Source organism: Mauremys reevesii, linkage group 1 (genome assembly GCF_016161935.1).
Source record: "Mauremys reevesii isolate NIE-2019 linkage group 1, ASM1616193v1, whole genome shotgun sequence".
NCBI lineage: Eukaryota > Metazoa > Chordata > Testudines > Geoemydidae > Mauremys > Mauremys reevesii.
The window spans coordinates 144,029,938-144,049,032 of record NC_052623.1 but is presented as its reverse complement, the minus strand read 5'-3'; the positions used below and the strand labels follow the sequence as shown (position 1 = coordinate 144,049,032).

General features: G+C 41.0%; 1 protein-coding gene across 5 annotated transcripts in view; it reads right to left on the bottom strand.

The window, feature by feature from the left end:
• CNKSR2 (connector enhancer of kinase suppressor of Ras 2) overlaps positions 1-19,095 on the bottom strand; it is a 368,883-nt gene that overhangs the window by 270,636 nt on the left and 79,152 nt on the right. For all 5 annotated transcript variants that reach the window (XM_039540992.1, XM_039540999.1, XM_039540984.1 and 2 more), the window contains exon 3: positions 15,035-15,237. In XM_039540992.1, the coding sequence (XP_039396926.1) occupies positions 15,035-15,237 (203 nt within the window). The remainder of the gene's footprint in view (positions 1-15,034; positions 15,238-19,095) is intronic.

The following is a 19,095-nucleotide window of genomic DNA, read 5'->3' as shown; positions in this document are numbered from 1 at the left end:
ACCAGTTGGCTTGCATGGCCCCCACCACCTAGTTAAACTCCTGCAGACTTTTCATAAATGTCTTGCTCTGGCTAGCTTCCCCGCTCTCCCTCCCCTTTGTTGCAGTGTTCATGCCGTGGATGCTGCAGGTCTGACTGATCACCTGTTTTGGTATCAGGAAGGTTTTTGTCCCTTTGGGTAATATTGGCAAGAGGTACGATGTTTTTTTTTTTTTTTTTGCCTTCCTCACAGCATCATGGAGGTATTGTTTGATTATAACAATAAGACAACGTTTAATATTAGGAAAGTAAGAGTGTTTAACTTGTTACAACTTGTGGCTAAAGGCTAAAAGAGACCAGCTTTTAGGAGGGATAGCTCAGTGGTTTGAGCATTGGCCTATTAAACCCAGGATTGTGAGTTCAATCCTTGAGGGGGCCACTTAGGGATCTGGGGCAAAAATTGGTCCTGCTAGTGAAGGCAGGGGGCTGGACTTGATGATCTTTCAAGGTCCCTTCCAGTTCTAGGAGATTGGTGTAGCTCCAAGAGGTAAATATAGTGCTGGTGGGCCTTCTGCCCATAGGTGCCAACTTTCTAATGTGCTGGGAGGTGCTCCCCCCAGCTCTGCCCCAGGCCCTGCCCCCATTCCACCCCTTCCCCCAAGTCCCCACCCCTATCCTGTCCCCACTCCTGCGCTGCCCCGTTCTGCCCGCTTCCCTGAGCATGCCCTGCCCTGGCTCCTTTCCCCAGCACCTCCTACATGCCGCGGGACAGCTGATCCGCAGCGGATGGGAGGCGCTGACGGGGGGGGGGCTACCTGGAGCACCCACAGAGTCGGCATTTATGGTATTGCCAAAAGGAAAAAGGAGACATGAAGTCCTTGCAGACTGATATTCTCTTTTGGCAACTTCTATTTCCCTCCATGTGGGAAAAGGTGGGGAGGATTCAGAAGTGAGCTGAATCCCAGGGGTGGATCTAGGTGGGTCTACATCAAGTTACTGGTTGTTTAGTGGGACTCCTGAACACTGCTGTGGATAAATGCCTAATATGTGGGAGGGGGAAGTGCCTCCCTCCAATGTTGAATAATATTACTTCCTGCTGCTTAAAATGCATCCCTTGTGTGTTGTTCATTCACCTGCATGTCCTGATCAATTGACTCAATCTCTCTCTCACTCACACACACAACACTGAATGAACAAGTATAGAAAACACATGTTGCTGTGATATAAAGGTATTATTGCCACTCATTTGAGATAATCTCAGAGCCCACTCATGTAAGTAATGCAGCCATCCCAAATGAGTATCAATAAAAGCTTTACATTATGTCATCATGTATCTTCTGTATGCCACATACTTTACAGAAAAAGTTTGGAGTTTTACAATTTTTGTTGATATTTTTCCTAGTGTAAAGACAGCCAAAGTCCAGTAACCATGAGTTCAGTAATAAAAAGCTCTGTAGACAAGAGTCATCATAACTAGGACATTTTAGATAGTTCTTATAGGGTTCTACAATAGTTTCTCCATATACTATAATATTGCAATTTTAAAGTCAGCCATCTTGGAACTTTCCTAAAAACTAGTGGTGTTTCCCAATAGAAAACCAGAATCTCCTCCCCTTTTTAATGGTTTAAAACTCCCATTCTAGCCCTCATAGGTCACAAGATACAATGTGTCAGAATTGAATATGCATCTCAATTTGATGTAATTTTAGGGGAGGAAATTCCATATATTAGATGGAAGAAGGTAATATTCCTCTGGCAGTGTGTTCTTTTTATAACACAAGTATGACTGATAGAAGGGCTAGCTCAGTGGTTTGCACATTGGCTTGCTAAACTTAGGGTTATGAGTTCAATCCTTGAGGGGGCCACTTAGGGATCTGGGGCAAAATCAGTACTTGGTCCTGCTAGTGAAGGCAGGGGGCTGGACTCAATAACCTTCCAGTTCTATGAAATAGGTATATCTCTTAAAAAACAAAACTGTGTAGAGGTTAGGAAAATTAGACACAGTCCTGAAAGTGAGGGATTAGTGGGTAGAGTGCAGGTCAGGAGTTCAAGGGTGCTTGACAAAAGCAACTTGTCAAATGCTTCAATCATTATTTACATGCAGCTTTTATATATACTACAACATGTGTACAGTATACTAAGTCTACCTACACACACACACAAACCAAATTACAATAAAAACATGAATTTATTATATGTTTGAAACTGGAATTAACTCTTCAGTTATGAACTATAATCTTTTAAAACAAGACTATTGTATCCAAAAGGGTCAGAAATATTTGTATTTATTTTTCATTCACAATTGTCACTGTTAAGATGAGAAAACCTTCTAAAGCCATGATTTAAAAAGATGATCTATGAACTCTCACCTTTATTTAGAACGAATGAGTTCTAGCCACAAATGGTATTATTTTACTTTATGTTTGGATGTTATTACAATTTGATCTTCAAATTACACAGCTGGAATCTATTTGATGGTTCAAAGCCTCTAGCATTTTCCCAAACAAAATTCTACGGTAGGCTTTTGGCTCTAATGCAGCATAATTTTCTCTCATAGTTTTGCTATTTGTTAGGTTACACAGTTCATAAATGAAGCCTTGATTAGCATTGTTCTTAATGAAGAACATTGAAAATACCCAAATAAATTGAGTTTAACTCAAATTAAAGAACGAGAAAATGGCATATAGACTGCAAACATAATTTAACAAAAACAGATGGAACATAACAACAAAAATGAGAAAACGGACACTGAAAATACAAAGTGAAACTAGTAACAATGGTGAGGGTAAGTGGATTTTAGGGCAGGGGAGGCAGGAAACTAGTAAGGAATTGTCTCATTCCAGCAGCTAAAATCAATAACAGATGGTGAGAAACAAGGTGGGTGAGGCTAATCTCATTTTCAAATATTGAGTTTCAATGAGATTTCCATTCCTAAATCAATTCTGAAAGTTTCATCTAGAATGTTTAGTATAGGATCACTGGCCAAATTCCATGATGGACACAATTTGAAGCCTCAATTTGACACACAAAATCCTATTTTCATTAATAAAATGTCCACCTTGACAGTAAGGCATGTAACATTGTTTTACATTATATTAAAATTATCAGTTTGTTTCCAGTCAGGACAGACCAAACCTAAATAGCAGCACATAACTGTTACGCCTTGTGTATTGACTATCACAACAATCTCCTCCTCCTTACCTGTGATAATGCCATTTGAATCCACCAAAAATGCAACCGGTAAAAAGGCATTCCACACCAAGTCAGAACACATCCTCTCTACCTCTTTTAAGTCCCCAGCCAACTGTATCAAGTTTCAACTTCTGCCCTCCTTTCTTCAAAACCAAACAACTCTACATTCCTCTGCCCTACCACTCTCAGCTAGCATCTAAGGCCCCGATCCAGGAAAGCACTAAGTATGTATATAATTTCAAGGATGTGACTACTCTGACTTGTTACATCTTTACACAATTTGTATTTGTATGACCTAAATGTCTTATTAACAAAAACATTAACAAATGCAGTTCCACTGCTAACAATAGAAACAAGCACTTTTATCACAGAGTTAACCTCATTCTAGAATCAGAGCAAGGGGACAAGTTTGCAAAAGAATTTAAGCTTAAACTTAAGAACCGGAACCCATTTTGAGAATTTCTTCTAGCACAAAAAATTTCAGGATAATCCAGTCTGTATCATAATTCATCCCCCAGAGAGGAGGGGCAAACAAACCCCCAAACAAACGAATTTAAAAAAACATAGTAGTTTGCATTGTAGTACATGTAACTGTGCCAGTATCCCACCTAAGAATCATGGTAGTAGACTATCATGTACTATGTTTTACTTGTACTTGTAATTGGACTGTTTAATTCAATATAAGTAGGAAATGCAATGAACTTTATATTGAATAAAAGAGACTTAAATTAATGCTTTGTGAAACATTTGCAGCTGCTCCTATGGCACTAGCAGGGATAAGTGCCATAGCAATTTTAGGTAATATTTATGGATACGTTCATTACCCCAAGTCAAACAAACATAAAGGGGAGTACATAAAGGGAATATAAAGCCCATGGACAACAAACTGAAAAACTGACAGAAAAGTATGTAGATTCATTTTTTGTATCTATTTATAAAGACAGTTAATTGTTTTTTTCACCTCATGAAATACTAAACAGCTGTCAGGACAACCAACAACCAAACATGGCTCATAAGGTTGTACAAAATCACAGCACACAGTGAAGGGGATTGTTACTTTCAAAGTATGAGTTATTGGTTTAACATGTTTTGGTGACTGGGAACACTTTAGGCACCATACTTCCAGGCAATGCATACCTGCTAGTCCCTTTTCCTCTGCAACTAAAAACCACATGTGGGTAAGGCTCATTGACTGAAAACAATGAGAGAAAGAAATTCAACTTTTTTAAGTGCATAAAAGGTACACAAAATAGTCTTAATGAACATAGCTCAGTGGCAAAAAGAGACCAATTTCTTAGTGGAAGGTGAATTCTACAGTGAAATTACTGCAATCCAAAGCATTCAAAGAATGTACAAAAGCTGAATACTAAGACATTTCTGTATTTGAACGGCAATGGGTGAATCAGCACATGTACTGGACATATAAACAGGAATACTAAATTACGTTCCAGGGCACAAGCATACACAGCTGAGAGCAGTAAGGCTTATCGGTCCCAATTCAGCTGTCCATATCTATTCAGCAACACACTTGATTTTAGACACATACTTAAATCATGTTGTAATGGGATGTAAGTATGTGTTTAAGTGCTTTGAGGAGTAGCTTTCCTCAGTTGAGGTCACCGTTTCTTGCACTTCAAAGGACTTAATTTCCTTAATCTACCTTCTTGGTGTGAAATTTTAGAACTCCTACTTTTCGCTAAGGACAACATTAATCAGCCTGCTACTATAGATTACCACCTTTTTCTCCTTATTAAGCATAATTAGAAAGAGTAGGGCTTCTAATTCACTTTTTTACTCTGCTTTTTCACATATCAGACACCAGGATGCTAAATTGTCAAACTAGTGAGGATCTCAGCCTGTTAATTCTTTTCTATGCATCAGACTGACAGGTTGGAAAATTTCATCTCACCACCACAATATGTTTTTGTTCCCATTTCCTAATGTTTAACGTGGATTGTAGAAGTAGTTTAAGCATTTGATATGCAAGATGTGGCCAGTACTAGGGAGAAAACATGGATCATGTTATAGTTCAGCAGCTGTGAAACAGATTGAGTAACCTGTCCACATGTGGCTAGGACAAACAGCACACTAAGAAATCCATTGTTCCCTGTAGAAATACCTAGTACACAATTAACACCCTTGTAAAAATACTGTGGTGGTTACTGCACAAAATATCAACTAAATTTTTGTAAAATTCTTAATTGAATATTTCTCTGCTACATGGGCCTTTGATAAGAATCCCTTAAGAGTTTTGCGGACAATTGGTCCTTTCCCAGTCCAACTCTCTAAACACAAACACTCATAGATTACATGGACATGACTCTAATTATTTATTAAGAACCAATAATGTTTCTCTCAGCTAGGGTGACCAGGTGTCTGGTTTTTGACCAGAACACCCAGCCGAAAAGGGATCCTCGTGGCTCCGGTCAGCACCGCTGACCGGCCATTGACTGTCCAGTTGGCAGCGCTGCACAGCAGGGCTGGCAGGCTCCTTGCTAGTCTCCATGCCAGGCAGCTCGCAGAAAGCAGCTGGCATGCCTCTCTCCGGCTCCTACATGGAGGCACAGCCAGGGGGCTCCGCACACTGCCCCCGCCCCAAGCACTGACCACGCAGCTCCCATTGGCCAGGAACCGTGACTCTGCATAGGAGCCGGAGAGGGACATGCTGCTGCTTCCAGGAGGTGCTTGATGTAAACCCCTCCCAGGTCCCAACCGCCTGCCACAGTCCCATCCCTAATCCCCCTCCTGCCCTCTGAACCCCTCGATCCCAGCCCAGAGCACTCTCCTGCACCCCAAACCCCTCATCCCCAGCCTCACACCAGAGCCGGAGCCATCTCTTGCACCCCAAATCCCTCATCTCTAACCCCACACCATAGCCCATACTCCCAGCTGAAGCCCTCACTCCCTTCTCGCATCCCAACCCACTACCTCAGCCTGGAGCCCCCTCCTGCACCCTTAACTCCTCATTTCTGGGCCCACCCTGGAGCCTGCACCCCCAGCAGAAGCCCTCACACACACACACCCACGCCCCAGCCCCCTGAGCCAGCCTGGTGAAAATGAGCAAGTGAGTGAGGACGGGAAGAGCAGTGACAGAGGGAAGGGAGATGGAATGAACGGGGATGGGGTCTTGGAGAAGGGTTGGGGAATGGGCGGGGTCTCAGAGGAGGGGCAGGGCAGGGACCAGAGCAAATGTGTTCAGTTTTGTGCAAGTAGAAAGTTGGCAACCCTACTATCAGCTCTGCATAACACACAACATACAGACAGCTCCTACCCCCAAAGGATTTACAACCTAAACAAAACAGAATAGAGAAACGTATTGGGAAGCCCAAATTCAGTAATAATTAGGAATTTTCTTTACAGTTTATTATACTGACTCATATTTTCGATAACAGAAAATAAGTGAGAGAGAAGGTGGGAGAGGTAGTATCTTTTACTGGAACACCTTCTGTTGAGAGACACACAAAAATAAGTTTTCAGAAGTGGTTTCTTTGTCAGAAAGACAGCAGTTTGGTGGACTAGACTTAGGAGGACATTCCAAACAGAGGCTAACGTGGCAGAACATACAAATGGATGCAGGAAAAGCAGATAAACAGAGCATTTTGCTCCACCAGAGTATCATTGGTGGAGCAAAAGGGGCAGGTGATGAGAGATCATATACACAAACTATTTTAGTGCTACTGCATGTCATACAAGGGCCATTCTCTATTAAAAGTGTTCATGAAACGTTCATGAAATGGTGGCATTATAATGTAGAGCAGAAGCAACTCTTTTCTGGAAGCTAAAATGGTGGATGTTATCTTTTAAATCAAGTTTTCCTATGACAGAGCCATACAGTCAAAAATATTTATGCTGGAATGTGAGGTAGAACATGATCTGAAGAAACAGGTCCTCTCTTAACTGAAACTTTAAAGGTCCTTGATTTTGCAGGAGCTTCCCACTTAGGAAAAAAACAATAGACTAGTGCATAGGCATACCTGAAGAACTGTGAGTCCTTGCTCAACTTTAGGTGAAGACAAAGACAGATTTTTTGTCTGTCAGGTCAGAATACAGCTAAACCTTATGGCAGGAAGAATGATGTTCTGGTTAAGAAACTGAACTGGCCTAGACTGGGACTCAGTTCAGGTTTCAGTTCCTGGCTCTGCTGTGCACTTTCTATGTGCCATTGGACAAGTCACTTAAACTCTCTGTGCCTCAGTTCCTCACCTGCAAACTGGGTTTAATATTGTTGTGAGGATAAGTACATTAATGTTTGAGAGGTCCTAGATTCACAAATCTAGGGTTCATTTCAGAACTTTAAGTGAGACCCATAGGTGCTGGAACTACGGATAATGGGGATGCTGCTGCACGCCCTGGCTTGAAGTGGTTTCCATTATATACAGGGTTTACAGTGTCTCTCTCAGCGCCCCCACTATAAAAATTGTTCCAGCACCTCTGGTGGGACTGCAAAGATATGGACCATAGAAAGTGGAGGGAACACATTGGAAGCAGTGTGAAGGAATAAACAAAGGGACCAAAATACAAGAACAATGAATTAGCCGTGTCCCAACTGAAGAAAAGATGACCTCTAAAGGCTGTTGCACTGCTCGACAGCCAGGGCTTCCAGGGTGTTCTCTCAGGCAGCATCTCTATGATGTCACTGTTCTGCAATTTTCTGACTGCCTCAGGACAAAGGGACCCAACTGTGAGGTGTGTATAGGTGCCACTAAGGGTACAATTTGATTGTAGAACCTTTAAAATGGTGCTGGAGATAGAAACAACAATAGCTTGACCCTCAGAAGTCTGAGTTTATGATGCTCACAGAAAAAACTGATTAACTGCACACATTTGATATGGAACTCAGTGAAAGATGGTTCAGATGGAACCCCACAATTGCAATTAATTTTTACAGGGTACTTTCAATGGGGCTGTACAAGAGCAACCCCAACCGGAACTTTGTAAACAATTCTGACAAGGATTCAAAGGGTGGAACAAAATTTTCAGGGTTAGCAGGAATAAAAACGTACTTTTCAATAAAGTCAGCAAATATAACCAGATAACTTCTTACTCAGTAGATTAGTGTATCATTTTTACAAAGTGGCTTTACACCATAGAATTGCTATGCACTGAGACTGTGTGGCCATAACCACAGTTCACTGAGCTTTCGCTCCCTAAACGAGTCTGCAATATAAGATTCCATTCTAGTTTGCCTTAATTTTATGTTTATCTCCAGCACACACACAATTTTTAACCTCAATTTTATTTTCCATTTAATTTGTAATCTGTCTTACATTTAAAGTGTCTCAGTCAGCTCTGTGTTTTTTGCAGTTCATTTTTGGAAGGTGAAAGTTTGTGTCTTTTTTTCATTCCTTTGAACAGTTTTTTCTGATTATTTAGTTTATTTTCCTTTCAACGGAGCTTTTTTTATTGACACTGTTCCAATTTTCCTAGGTCTTTTGTGTATCTATGTTTTTCATTGGCATATTTTAATAAAAAAGGTGTAAAATAGCACTCTCTACTCCAGTGATTCTCAAACTGGGGGTCATGATCCCTCAGGGGGTTGTGAGATTATAATGCTTTGCCTCCAGCATTTATAATACTGTTAAATATAAAACAAGTGTTTTTAATTTATAAGGGGGGGTTGTTCTCAGTGACTTGCTGTGTGAAAGGGGTCACCAATACAAAAGGTTGAGAACTACAGCTCTACTCATTACACTGGTTGCTTCAACTCTGTGTTATCTATAACTTTGCTGCTTCATAGCCAGAAACACAAAACAGTGCCTAATTGTTTTTTTCTTCTTCTCCCCTATTTCAGAAAGGTTTTCAATTAAAAAATGTGCCTCCATTTTTGAAGGCTGTATGTCATGGCTAATAGCCATTCAATAGAGATGATGAGAAATACATTCCACAGGATTGTTACAGGTGATCTTTAGAGAGACCAGGGCTGCCCAGAGGATTCAGGGGACCTGGGGCAAAGCAATTTCGGGGGCCCCTTCCATAAAAAAAAGTTGCAATACTACAGGATATTATATTCTCGTGGGGGCCCCTGTGGGGCCCGGGACAAATTGCCCCACTTTCTGCCCCCTCCCCCGGGCGGCCCTGAGAGAGACAGGGAGAGTGAGCTAATATCTTTATTGAACCAACTTCTGTTGGTGAGAGAGACAAGCTTTTGAGCTACACAGTGCTCTTCTTCAGGTCTGGAAAAGGTACTCAGAGTGTCACAGCTAAATACAAGGTGGAACAGTACTTAGCACATATTTCAAAGGATCCAACAAATGGTCTTTGTAATTAGGTACCAGACAGACAGACACAGCACTGAAGACTCCCCTCTACAGGACAGAATGCATCAGTCCTATAAGACAGAAAAAACAGGAATCTACCATGCCAGAAAAGAAGAATTTATAATAGTGCTATATAGTAATAATCTCAAGAGAAAATAAGTTCCTGTGACTGCAGAAACAATGGCTCACAGTAACTCTGAGATAGGTTTTAACAGTAATTGTATGGGATATCCAAATGGCTACAACATCATAATTCTGTAATACCTGAACATATTTCCTTAAACAAAAATACGTCCATACATATGGGGCAGTGTTATTTGACCCATGGGCTTGATATAAGCCAACAGAAGGCAGCGAGTCAAGGTAGCTATTTGGTTGCCAAGGCCTGTATTCCAAGCCTTGGCATCTAAATGTACCCAAAGAAGTTTTTTCAAGAAAACAAAGCTCTAACAGGCAAAAGATCAGAGGAACAGGGAAAAGAGTACAAAAACATGACAATAAAACATTCAGCCAACACCCTTCTAGAAGTAGAGGAGAATTCTATGCCTTGGTGAGAGAAAGAGGGAAGTCAAAGTGTTCTTGCGAGCAAACCATAACCACCTTAATGTCCTGAGCCCTGATACTTTTCAGGGCGCCTGGATCAGATTCCCATGTAGGCGCCTAAAATAGCCAGACTGACCCATCTGGAAATGGAGGTTTGGAAGCCTTCTAAAAAAACTCCCAATCCCTACTATTAAGCTAAACCAAAATACTTTAAAAACTTGGCAAAAACAGAATTTTTAAATTATGCCCTGATGCTCATTGATCTCTGGTTCTGATCAGTCACTGGAAGAAGCAGATTCTAGAGGAATGGACCCTCCACAAAGAATGGCCTGATACCAGCCATGGCCAGTTTAACCCTGGGAACCAACAGTGAGAGTAACCCAACAGATCACAAGTCTCAACAGACCATAGGAGAAAAGGCAATCTCTCAGATATCTGGGCCCAGCTCATTTAGGTCTTTATAGGCTGTAACCAACAAGTTGAAATTGCATTCAGAAATGAACAAACTGCTAGTGCAGAGATGGAGCTCAAGTTTTCTGTGCTCTCCACCCAAGAAGCAAGCTGGTGCATTTAGACCCAGCTGGAGCCACTACTGCTTTTTCCAGACTGGCCCCAAGTAAGTGTGCGTATCAGTGATCCAGTCTGGATATTACAGTGGCATGCATCACTGTGTTGATGTCCACGTTATTCCTTTTAATTAATTCCTTTGTCACAGATGGAAATAGGTGCTATAAGCCATAGCTGCCAGCCGAGAATCCAAGGACAGAAATATATCAAAACACTGCAGGGTTGCAAATTATTGTCAGAGGGGAGGCATGCCTACAACCCTCACCCTTTCACCTCAATGCCTCCCTTTTATTTTATATGGGGCAAGTCTATGCCAGCTTAATCACAAATGTCCCCCATCTCTCTCAGGCACTGAAAGCATAATAGTGAAGTTACATGAAAAATAAGATTTGATATAAAATGCAGATTTCTCTAAGGCTAGCCTTGAGAAGCAGTCAGACACTTCAGCCAGGCTGGCTATAAAAGCATCATATAGAAAATGTCTTCAGGTCTTCAAGGCCATAAAGAAACACTAGAAAAACACCCCCACTGAGAGAACCTATCAAAAAATACTGCTAGAACTATTCAACAGAAAAATTCAGTCCATTTTATCTTAGGTAGCACTAATCATCATAGTATCTCTGAAACAGCAAAGTCTGGGGCTCAGCTTTGACTGTCAGGACTAATAGTAGCAAAACCATATCTGTGTAAAAGAAAAAAAATCTTTCTGTCTCCCCCAGTTGCCATTTAACAGGAAATGACAGAACCCTATGGATCTCCAGACATTCATGCTCTTAAGGAGGAATAATACATAGCCATTAATCCGCCCCCTTGAGACATCTGAAAGAGGAAAAATGGACCTACTGAATGAAAAATATTATATACTAGAAGAAAATCTTAAAATTTCACAAAAACGTACACAAGAATGTTTAAATTACATACCTGTTCAAAATACACCTCTACCTCGATATAACACTGTCCTTGGAAGCCAAAAAATCTTACCGCGTTATAGGTGAAACCGCGTTATAGCCAACTTGATTTGATCCGCCGGAGCGCACAGTCCCGCCCCACCGGAGCACTGCTGTGCCACATTATATCTGAATTCGTGTTATATCGGGGTAGAGGTGTATCTGTTTACTGTATAATAAAGTGAAATTCAAATATTGTTTCTAGAAAGCCCCATTCAGGTACTAAAGGCAACATTTTCAAAAGTAGCCTCTCATTTTGGCTGCCCTAATTTCTGAGTGCCTTGAAATTTGAAACGCCTTGAGATTGTATTTTCAGAGGTACAGAGCAGCCACATCTCCAGGTGAGCTCAAACGGGCAAGTAACAGACAGTAAAATTGGGAACTATATTTTTAAGATGATTTTATTAACTCCCTCTTACTTTTTTGTTTGCCTGTTGTATTATCTATGACTGATACAATGTGACTGCCTTTATAAATAATACAACAGCAGGAGGAAGAGATGGCTCAGTGGTTTGAGCACTGGACTACTAAACCCAGGGCTGTGAGTTCAATCCTTGAAAGGGCCACTTAGGGATCTGGGGCAAAATCAGTACTTGGTCCTGCTAGTGAAGGCAGGGGGCTGGACTGAATGATCCTTCAGGGCCCCTTCCAGTTCTAGGAGATAGGTATATCTTTATTTATTATAATTTCAGTGAAGAATGACAGGGCATGCATTGCTGAGCCACATCCACTTATCAGGGAACTTTGGCTTTGTGTCTAATCCTAAAGTATGCAATCTTGGCATAACCTTGGATATCATGTCACACATTAGTGCTCAAATGGAACAACTATTATGTTGAATTTGGATTTCAGAAGCTGATTATTTCTCTAGAAAAAGCATAATAAGGGTGTGTGTGTTTTCATCTAAAGTTTATGTTTATAGAGGCAGAGAAATCAATTGTCAGCTGACCTCATCAGCTTCTAAGAGTCTCTTGCCATCAATAAATCTAGCACATCTACATTATAAACTAAAATCAATAGCACAATCATAGGCGATGACTCTGTGGGTGCTCTGGGGTTGGAGCACCCCTGGGGAAAAATGGTGGGAGCTGAGCACCCACCATCAGACCCCCGATCAGTCCCCTTCCCTCCCCCAGCGTCTCCTGCCTGCCGGTGGGCCTTGACGATCAGCGCCTCCTGCATGCTGCAATCAGCTGTTTTGTGGCGTGCAGAAGGCTCGGGGTAGGGGAGGGAAAGGAGTGAGGATGTGGTGCACTCAGGGGAGAGGGAGGAATGGGGTGGGAAGAGGTGTGGTGAGAGTGGGGACCTGGGGGAAGGGTCAGAGTGGGGGCAGGGGCCTAGGGCTAAGCCGGGATCAAGCACCCCCCGACACATAGGAAACTAGGCGCCTGTGATAGCACTACAAGGGTGATGGATAATTTACAATAGCACTAGAGTAATTATATTTTAAGAAATAATAAAAACGTTAATTTATTTTAAAACATTTTCAGTTAAAAACCCCTACATTTCATAACACCCAACAGTCTTTTGGACTCAAACATTTTAAGTGTCACACACATTTTTTGTGGCAGAAGTGGTGCAACAGCATGTGTAATTATAGTACAAGTTGTAATGTGCTGCAGCAGGTAAGCAGGAAATTATAGCCTTATGTTATTGGCATCTTTTAAGATTAAGAGTGCTAGGCCTTAAAGTATTTAGGATTAACCCTCAGCAAAGAAGAGCTAAAGTATTTTAAAAAGGCAAGTTAAAACAAGCTAAAACTAGGTAAATTGTAACTTTTAAAAATAAAGGTGCCTTCAGTGAGGTTATTCTCCGTAGAGATTTTAACTATGGATGTGCTTTTGTAAGAGCAGATATCAGAAATCAGAAAATATTTCAAAAGATATATTAAACAAAATGGTTCTTAAAAGGAAAAGACTTTTCCTGCTTTTTAAAATAGGTGTCTACACTGGGTTCCTAAGTCTATATTTAGGCATTTAAACAACTGGCTTTTCAAAAATGCATAACTGCCAGGTCACTGGGAACTTCCAGGTGCTCTGCCTCTTGGAAAACCAGGTTACACTTATTACATAATAAATAATAATAATAACACCCAGTTCTTACCTTGGGCTTTTCATCAGGAGAGCTCACAGTGCTTTACAAAACAGGTAAATACCATTTATATTTTATAGGGTAGCTGAGGCACAATGACTCACCCAAAGACACCCAGCAGGTTAACAGCAGAGCCAGGATTAGAATCCAGGTCTCCTGAGTCCTGTTCAGTACTCTGTCCACTAAAACACCACCTCTCCTGGTGCCTAAATATGGTCTTAGAATTCTAACATTAGGCATCCATTTTTTTTTTAATTCTGGTTGTAATGCTATTGCCATACTTAGAGGAAAACACAATATCTATGTTATTTACACCATAACCAACAAATTACTCCTTAAACTGCAAGATGTCTCTTTTCCATTATTTGTTTTCCAATTTTAGCCCAATCTTTTCAAACTTCAAGACAAGTTGTCAATGGCTTACAGTTCCTACAGCAAAAGCAGGACTTTGAAGAATACATTCTTAAAAGCTGGACAGGTACATACCTCACTTAAAACAAACCACTTCTGTTCAGAGAGTTTCTTTTAGGGGACAAAGGTAATTTTCCTGACAAAAGGAAAAAAAAGTATCTGTCTGGATTTTCAGAATCTCTCCCCCACACAAACACCCTTTTTTGGGGGGCGAGGAGGGCTTACTCGACAGTGTATCACAGCGTCAGTTGGTGATACACAAATACTGTATGAATTGCCTTTACCAACTGCATATTCAAATCAAGACAAGACAAGCAGCCTATTTATGGTTTACTATAAAATGACTTGTGAGGTGTTTTTAAAGGCATAATTGCAATAATCATCTTTACTACCTGGAGAGTCTCAGTGCCATGATGAATACAATTGGAACATAGAAATGTAGTAAGGTCAGTCCTGGTCCTGAATATTTGCAATGCATTGTAAAGTAAGGGTATGACCCAGCTCCCATTGACTGAAAGATGGGAGTCTTTCCATCGAGTCATCTGAGTTTGATTAGATCCTATGAGCGTAACATCAAAGGCAGCTGATCAGAAAAGTTCTATTTGTGTCTAGAGCTTCAAAGACATTCCATAACTGCATGTAAATAATCCCATAACTACATGTAAAGACATTCCATAACTGCAACACAGATACTGTGGAACTAGATATTAACATTGGTACAAAAATTTTACCAGCACAATGAACATCAAAATAACTTGTTTGAATTAAACAAGTCATTTAAAAGTTTGTCCCTGCACCAATACAAAAATTCATCAATTTGCCTTAATATTCAATTCCACTGTTACAGTATTTTTAAAAATATGATCCTGAGTGCAGTCCAAACTGCATGCTAAAGCTTCATCTTTTTAAAGATCAATTTAAATTTCTATTCTTTAAAGTCAACTGGTGGTTTTAACTTACACTTAAAATCAGTATAAAATTATTTTAAAAGGTTTGTTTTGGGTGTGTGCATGAACTGGTTACCTGTGAAACATTTGGGAGATTTTACCTGTCCAACCAAGCCAGCAGACTTTTAGCTGCTCCAATCAGATCCACCACAGAGGTCAGGAAGTCATTTGGTAATTTTCGGCTGGTCCTGCCATCATAGTGACCACTCCTCCTCCTCCCAGTTATAAAGTTCTGCAGATTTTTGGCGGATGCATTTAGCTTGTGAGAAAGGGTTTTTAGATTTTCTGTTTCCAAACCATAGTTCTGCATTTAAAAGAAATGAAATTAAAAGAAAGTTAGTACTTTTTGCCAAGATGTAGAACTGAGAAACAGCAATAATGCTCTTATGCTTTGAAACTTAGCCATTCCTGATAATTAAGGTAGGAACATGCCTACTCCAGAATATATTTTGTTGTTGTTGTTCCTGGCATGTTCTGTTTCTACAGGATACAGAATAGAAATTTAAACAAAAAGCAAAATTATAATTAATCTTTTAACTGTTTTAAAGTATAAAATCTGTGTGCTTAAAAACCAATCAGAGCTACCATTGGAATTTTTTTAAAATGTGCTTCTGCTCAGAAAAGTGGCTATATAAAAGCAGTGCATTACTACTCAAGAGATCTGATGCCTATAGGAGAGATTCCAATCCCCTTACTCACCCTGAACAATACCTTATTTTACAATTAGTCCTGTTAGTTTTCAGTGGGACCACTTCTGTAGCAAGATACTGCTCAACATCCTAATCCGACCTGGTGCATTCCAAATCACATTTGCTAACTTTAGTGAAAAGAATGAGTTTTTACTCCTTTTTACTCCCATTAGCAGTACAGCAGAACTATGGAACACTGAGCACAATACTGTACAATTCTGGCTCATACCTCAACCGAATTCTTAACCACATTCCAATTTTAAAGCCAAATTCTGTAATTTAGTCCCTTGTATTGTGCAACCCCTTAGACTGAAATTATGGACTCCTCTGATATGCACTGAATTATACAGGAATATTAACTGATTACAAAAATTTGGTAATCCTTCCATTTTATGGAAATATTTCTGAAAAATGCATCATAAAATGAAATATAATTCTCATATATAATTCATATTATTAACTGTACCTATTACAACCAAATCCAGGAACGTCACTCTGAAGCCTAAACTGCCTGTTGACTCAATGTGAAGCATTGGAAGCAGCTACAACATGGTTAAGAGCTCTTCTTGTTCAGAATATCACCAGGCTGGATCGTCACTGGGTTTTCAAAGTCTCTTACCAATCAATTTTTCAGTTCTCAGCTATTTTGACTTCACAAATTTCACCCCTGTGGTAAATAGCTATATTAAGGAATGTACCCATGCCTTGCCAAGAGTCCTAGAGCATTGAGATATCAGATGCAACTCAACCAATCACCACCCTTATTCTACAGCTAATTTGCATACAGCAGTTCAATAGCTGCATGACAGAGACTGCACTGATGGTGCATTACTTGGCCCAGCTACCACACCTGTGTGCCCAACTGCCACAGTCATGCAAAACTCCTCCAGCACTGCACAACCACCTACACAACAAAACCAGTATACACAATAACCTCAAACACACACAGCCCCTCACTTCAGCACATACCCATCATTCCCCACAACTCTCCCAGCACAACACAAGCCATGTGCAAATCAACACAACCACTTACACAACACCACAAGTAGTACCATAACCACCCCAAAACTCACACCGAAGCCTATAATGGCTGTAGAGTCATTGTAAAGCAATGGAAACAGTTACAAGTATGTTTGAGAGCTCCTATTCTTTAGAATGTCACTAGAGTCAATCACTGGGATTTGTGGTCTCTTACCATCCAATGTTTAAACTCTCACCCATTTTTTACTTTTTTACCCACGTTACACCCATGCGACCACACAGGCTTTCAACATTTCAACATTTTCTGCTACTTCCTCAAAAACCCAACTCTTGACAAAAATAATGATGAAGAACCAGTTACGAAACACCTTCATCTCCTACCCTTGTGTCTGAAGTATATTACAAATTATATTACTCCTGGGGGAATTCTGCACCACTGCGCAGAATTTCCTTCCCCCCACCCCCACAGAAATGGGCTGCATAGCTGCTGGCTACAACTAGGGGGGTGCTGGACCCAGCAGAGCCCAGCTCACGAACAGAAGACACTGCTGGGGGGAGACAGGGAATGGAAGCTGGAGGGTTCCTAGCAGCCACAGTTCCTGGCAAGCCCTGGAGGAAGGAGGCAGCATGCCAGAAACTTCATACAAGCCCAGGACCTAGCATCAGGCTGTTTCTCCCTCTGGATCCCTGGGCTCTGGGAAGGTAAGGGGTGCAAATGTCTGGCCTGGGGGGCACCCCGTGGCTGGGCTCTGGGAGTTGGCATCTGGATTCTGGGGGCACAGCTAGGTTCTGAGGGAACAGGGGTGCATGTAAGTGTCAGGGCTGTGGCTGGGCTCTGGGGGGTAGAGGGTGAGAGTGTCTGGGCTAGGGATGGCCTGCAGCTGGGTTCTGGGGGGAAGGGATGCAAGTGTCTGGGCTGGGGTAGGCGCGGATGAGCTCTGGGGAAGGAGGTGGTGTGAGTATCTCGGCTGGGGGGATGCAGCAGGGCTCTCGGGGGAGAAGGTGTGAGTGTCTGGACTGAGGTGTGTCCCATGGCTGAACCCCAGGGGAGGGGGCTTGAGGGTCTGGCCCCTTGGCTGGGCACTAAAGGGGAGGAGGCAGATAAACAGGAACTGGGTTATCTGTAGGGGTATCTTTAATTCTCTACCCTTGGGGGGAGAGAGAGAGAGAGTGTGAGTGAGTGTGTGTGTGTGTGTGTGTATTGTTACAGACATATTTGCTGACAGGTATTTTGAAATAAATTACCAAAATAACTGAAACTGGTGTGATTATGTAGTGTTAGTTTAACAAATAAAATATGCAGAATTTTAAAATATTGTGTGCAGAATTTTTAATTTTTGGCACAGAATTCCCCCAGGAGTATCTTTAGCCATCCTGTGAATAAGAGAGGAGATGGATAGGATGTATATAATTTGCTCCTAGGGATCACTTCAGAGCATAACTTCAGTAAAATGAATGGGTCTTAACAAGTCATTCAGGTGATAATAGAAAGGGGAGTTCACACTTGCTGCTGCTTATTAGCAGGACAGTTTTCTATTAGGTACTGTTGATGGAGTGGTAGAATAGAAAGCAGACAACTCCACTGGGGCTGAGATCCACATGGAAGAATCTGCCTCCTGCTGGAATTCCCCATAGAAATACCGTGGGCCCTTTCACTACTGGCTGCCCCCTCTATCCCACATATTTGGGTGGTCACATAGTCTCTACTCCTGGCCTACGTTACAATGCGCCAGAGGGGAGCAACCTAACAGCTTGTGCGTGTCTCCCATCATCCTGGCCAGAATCTCTTTTCACTTGCAGTCATTCAGCAACTAAACATTTACTTTTCACAGCAGAGCTGCACTTTAAGACTATTTGAATCATGTAGGGGGATTTAAGGTAAATAAAGTTTTATTTAAGGTAAATAAAAATAAACCACAGACACACATAAAACCCTGAGAACCAGAGGCTTCAAGACAAGCTTATCTATTGACCTACCACGTATTTTCTGACCACAGAAGCTTTAATACTTAATTCTTAATTGTACAGTTGTTGACTTTTCTTCCTAATCATACACAAGCCCTTAGAAAGAGACTTAATTGCTGATTAAATACCCAGTATACGGAAGGCAATCATTTTTCTCCACCATTTAAAGATTCTGTACCAATTATATGATAGACAGATTTAGAGTAAAAGTAGAAAAACTTTCTAAGCTGACATTAAAATTAACATGGAAAAAGCAATGCATGCTTTATAATGCAGTGAAAGAACTGACAGTAATTAATCACCTCAGCAAAACCACTAAATTAATTAAAGACACAAGTTATCACCATGGACAACAGATACAATAAAAATGGATTTGGACTATTATTTTTCGGTAAATATAAGTTTGCTAATGAATGCATTTTTCAGGGCATCAAAATTATTCACAAATTCAGGTCCAATTCAGCAAATAGATTTGGCCAGAAAATTTATTTTAAAAAGTCAAAACTGTCTGTTTTGACTATTTTGAA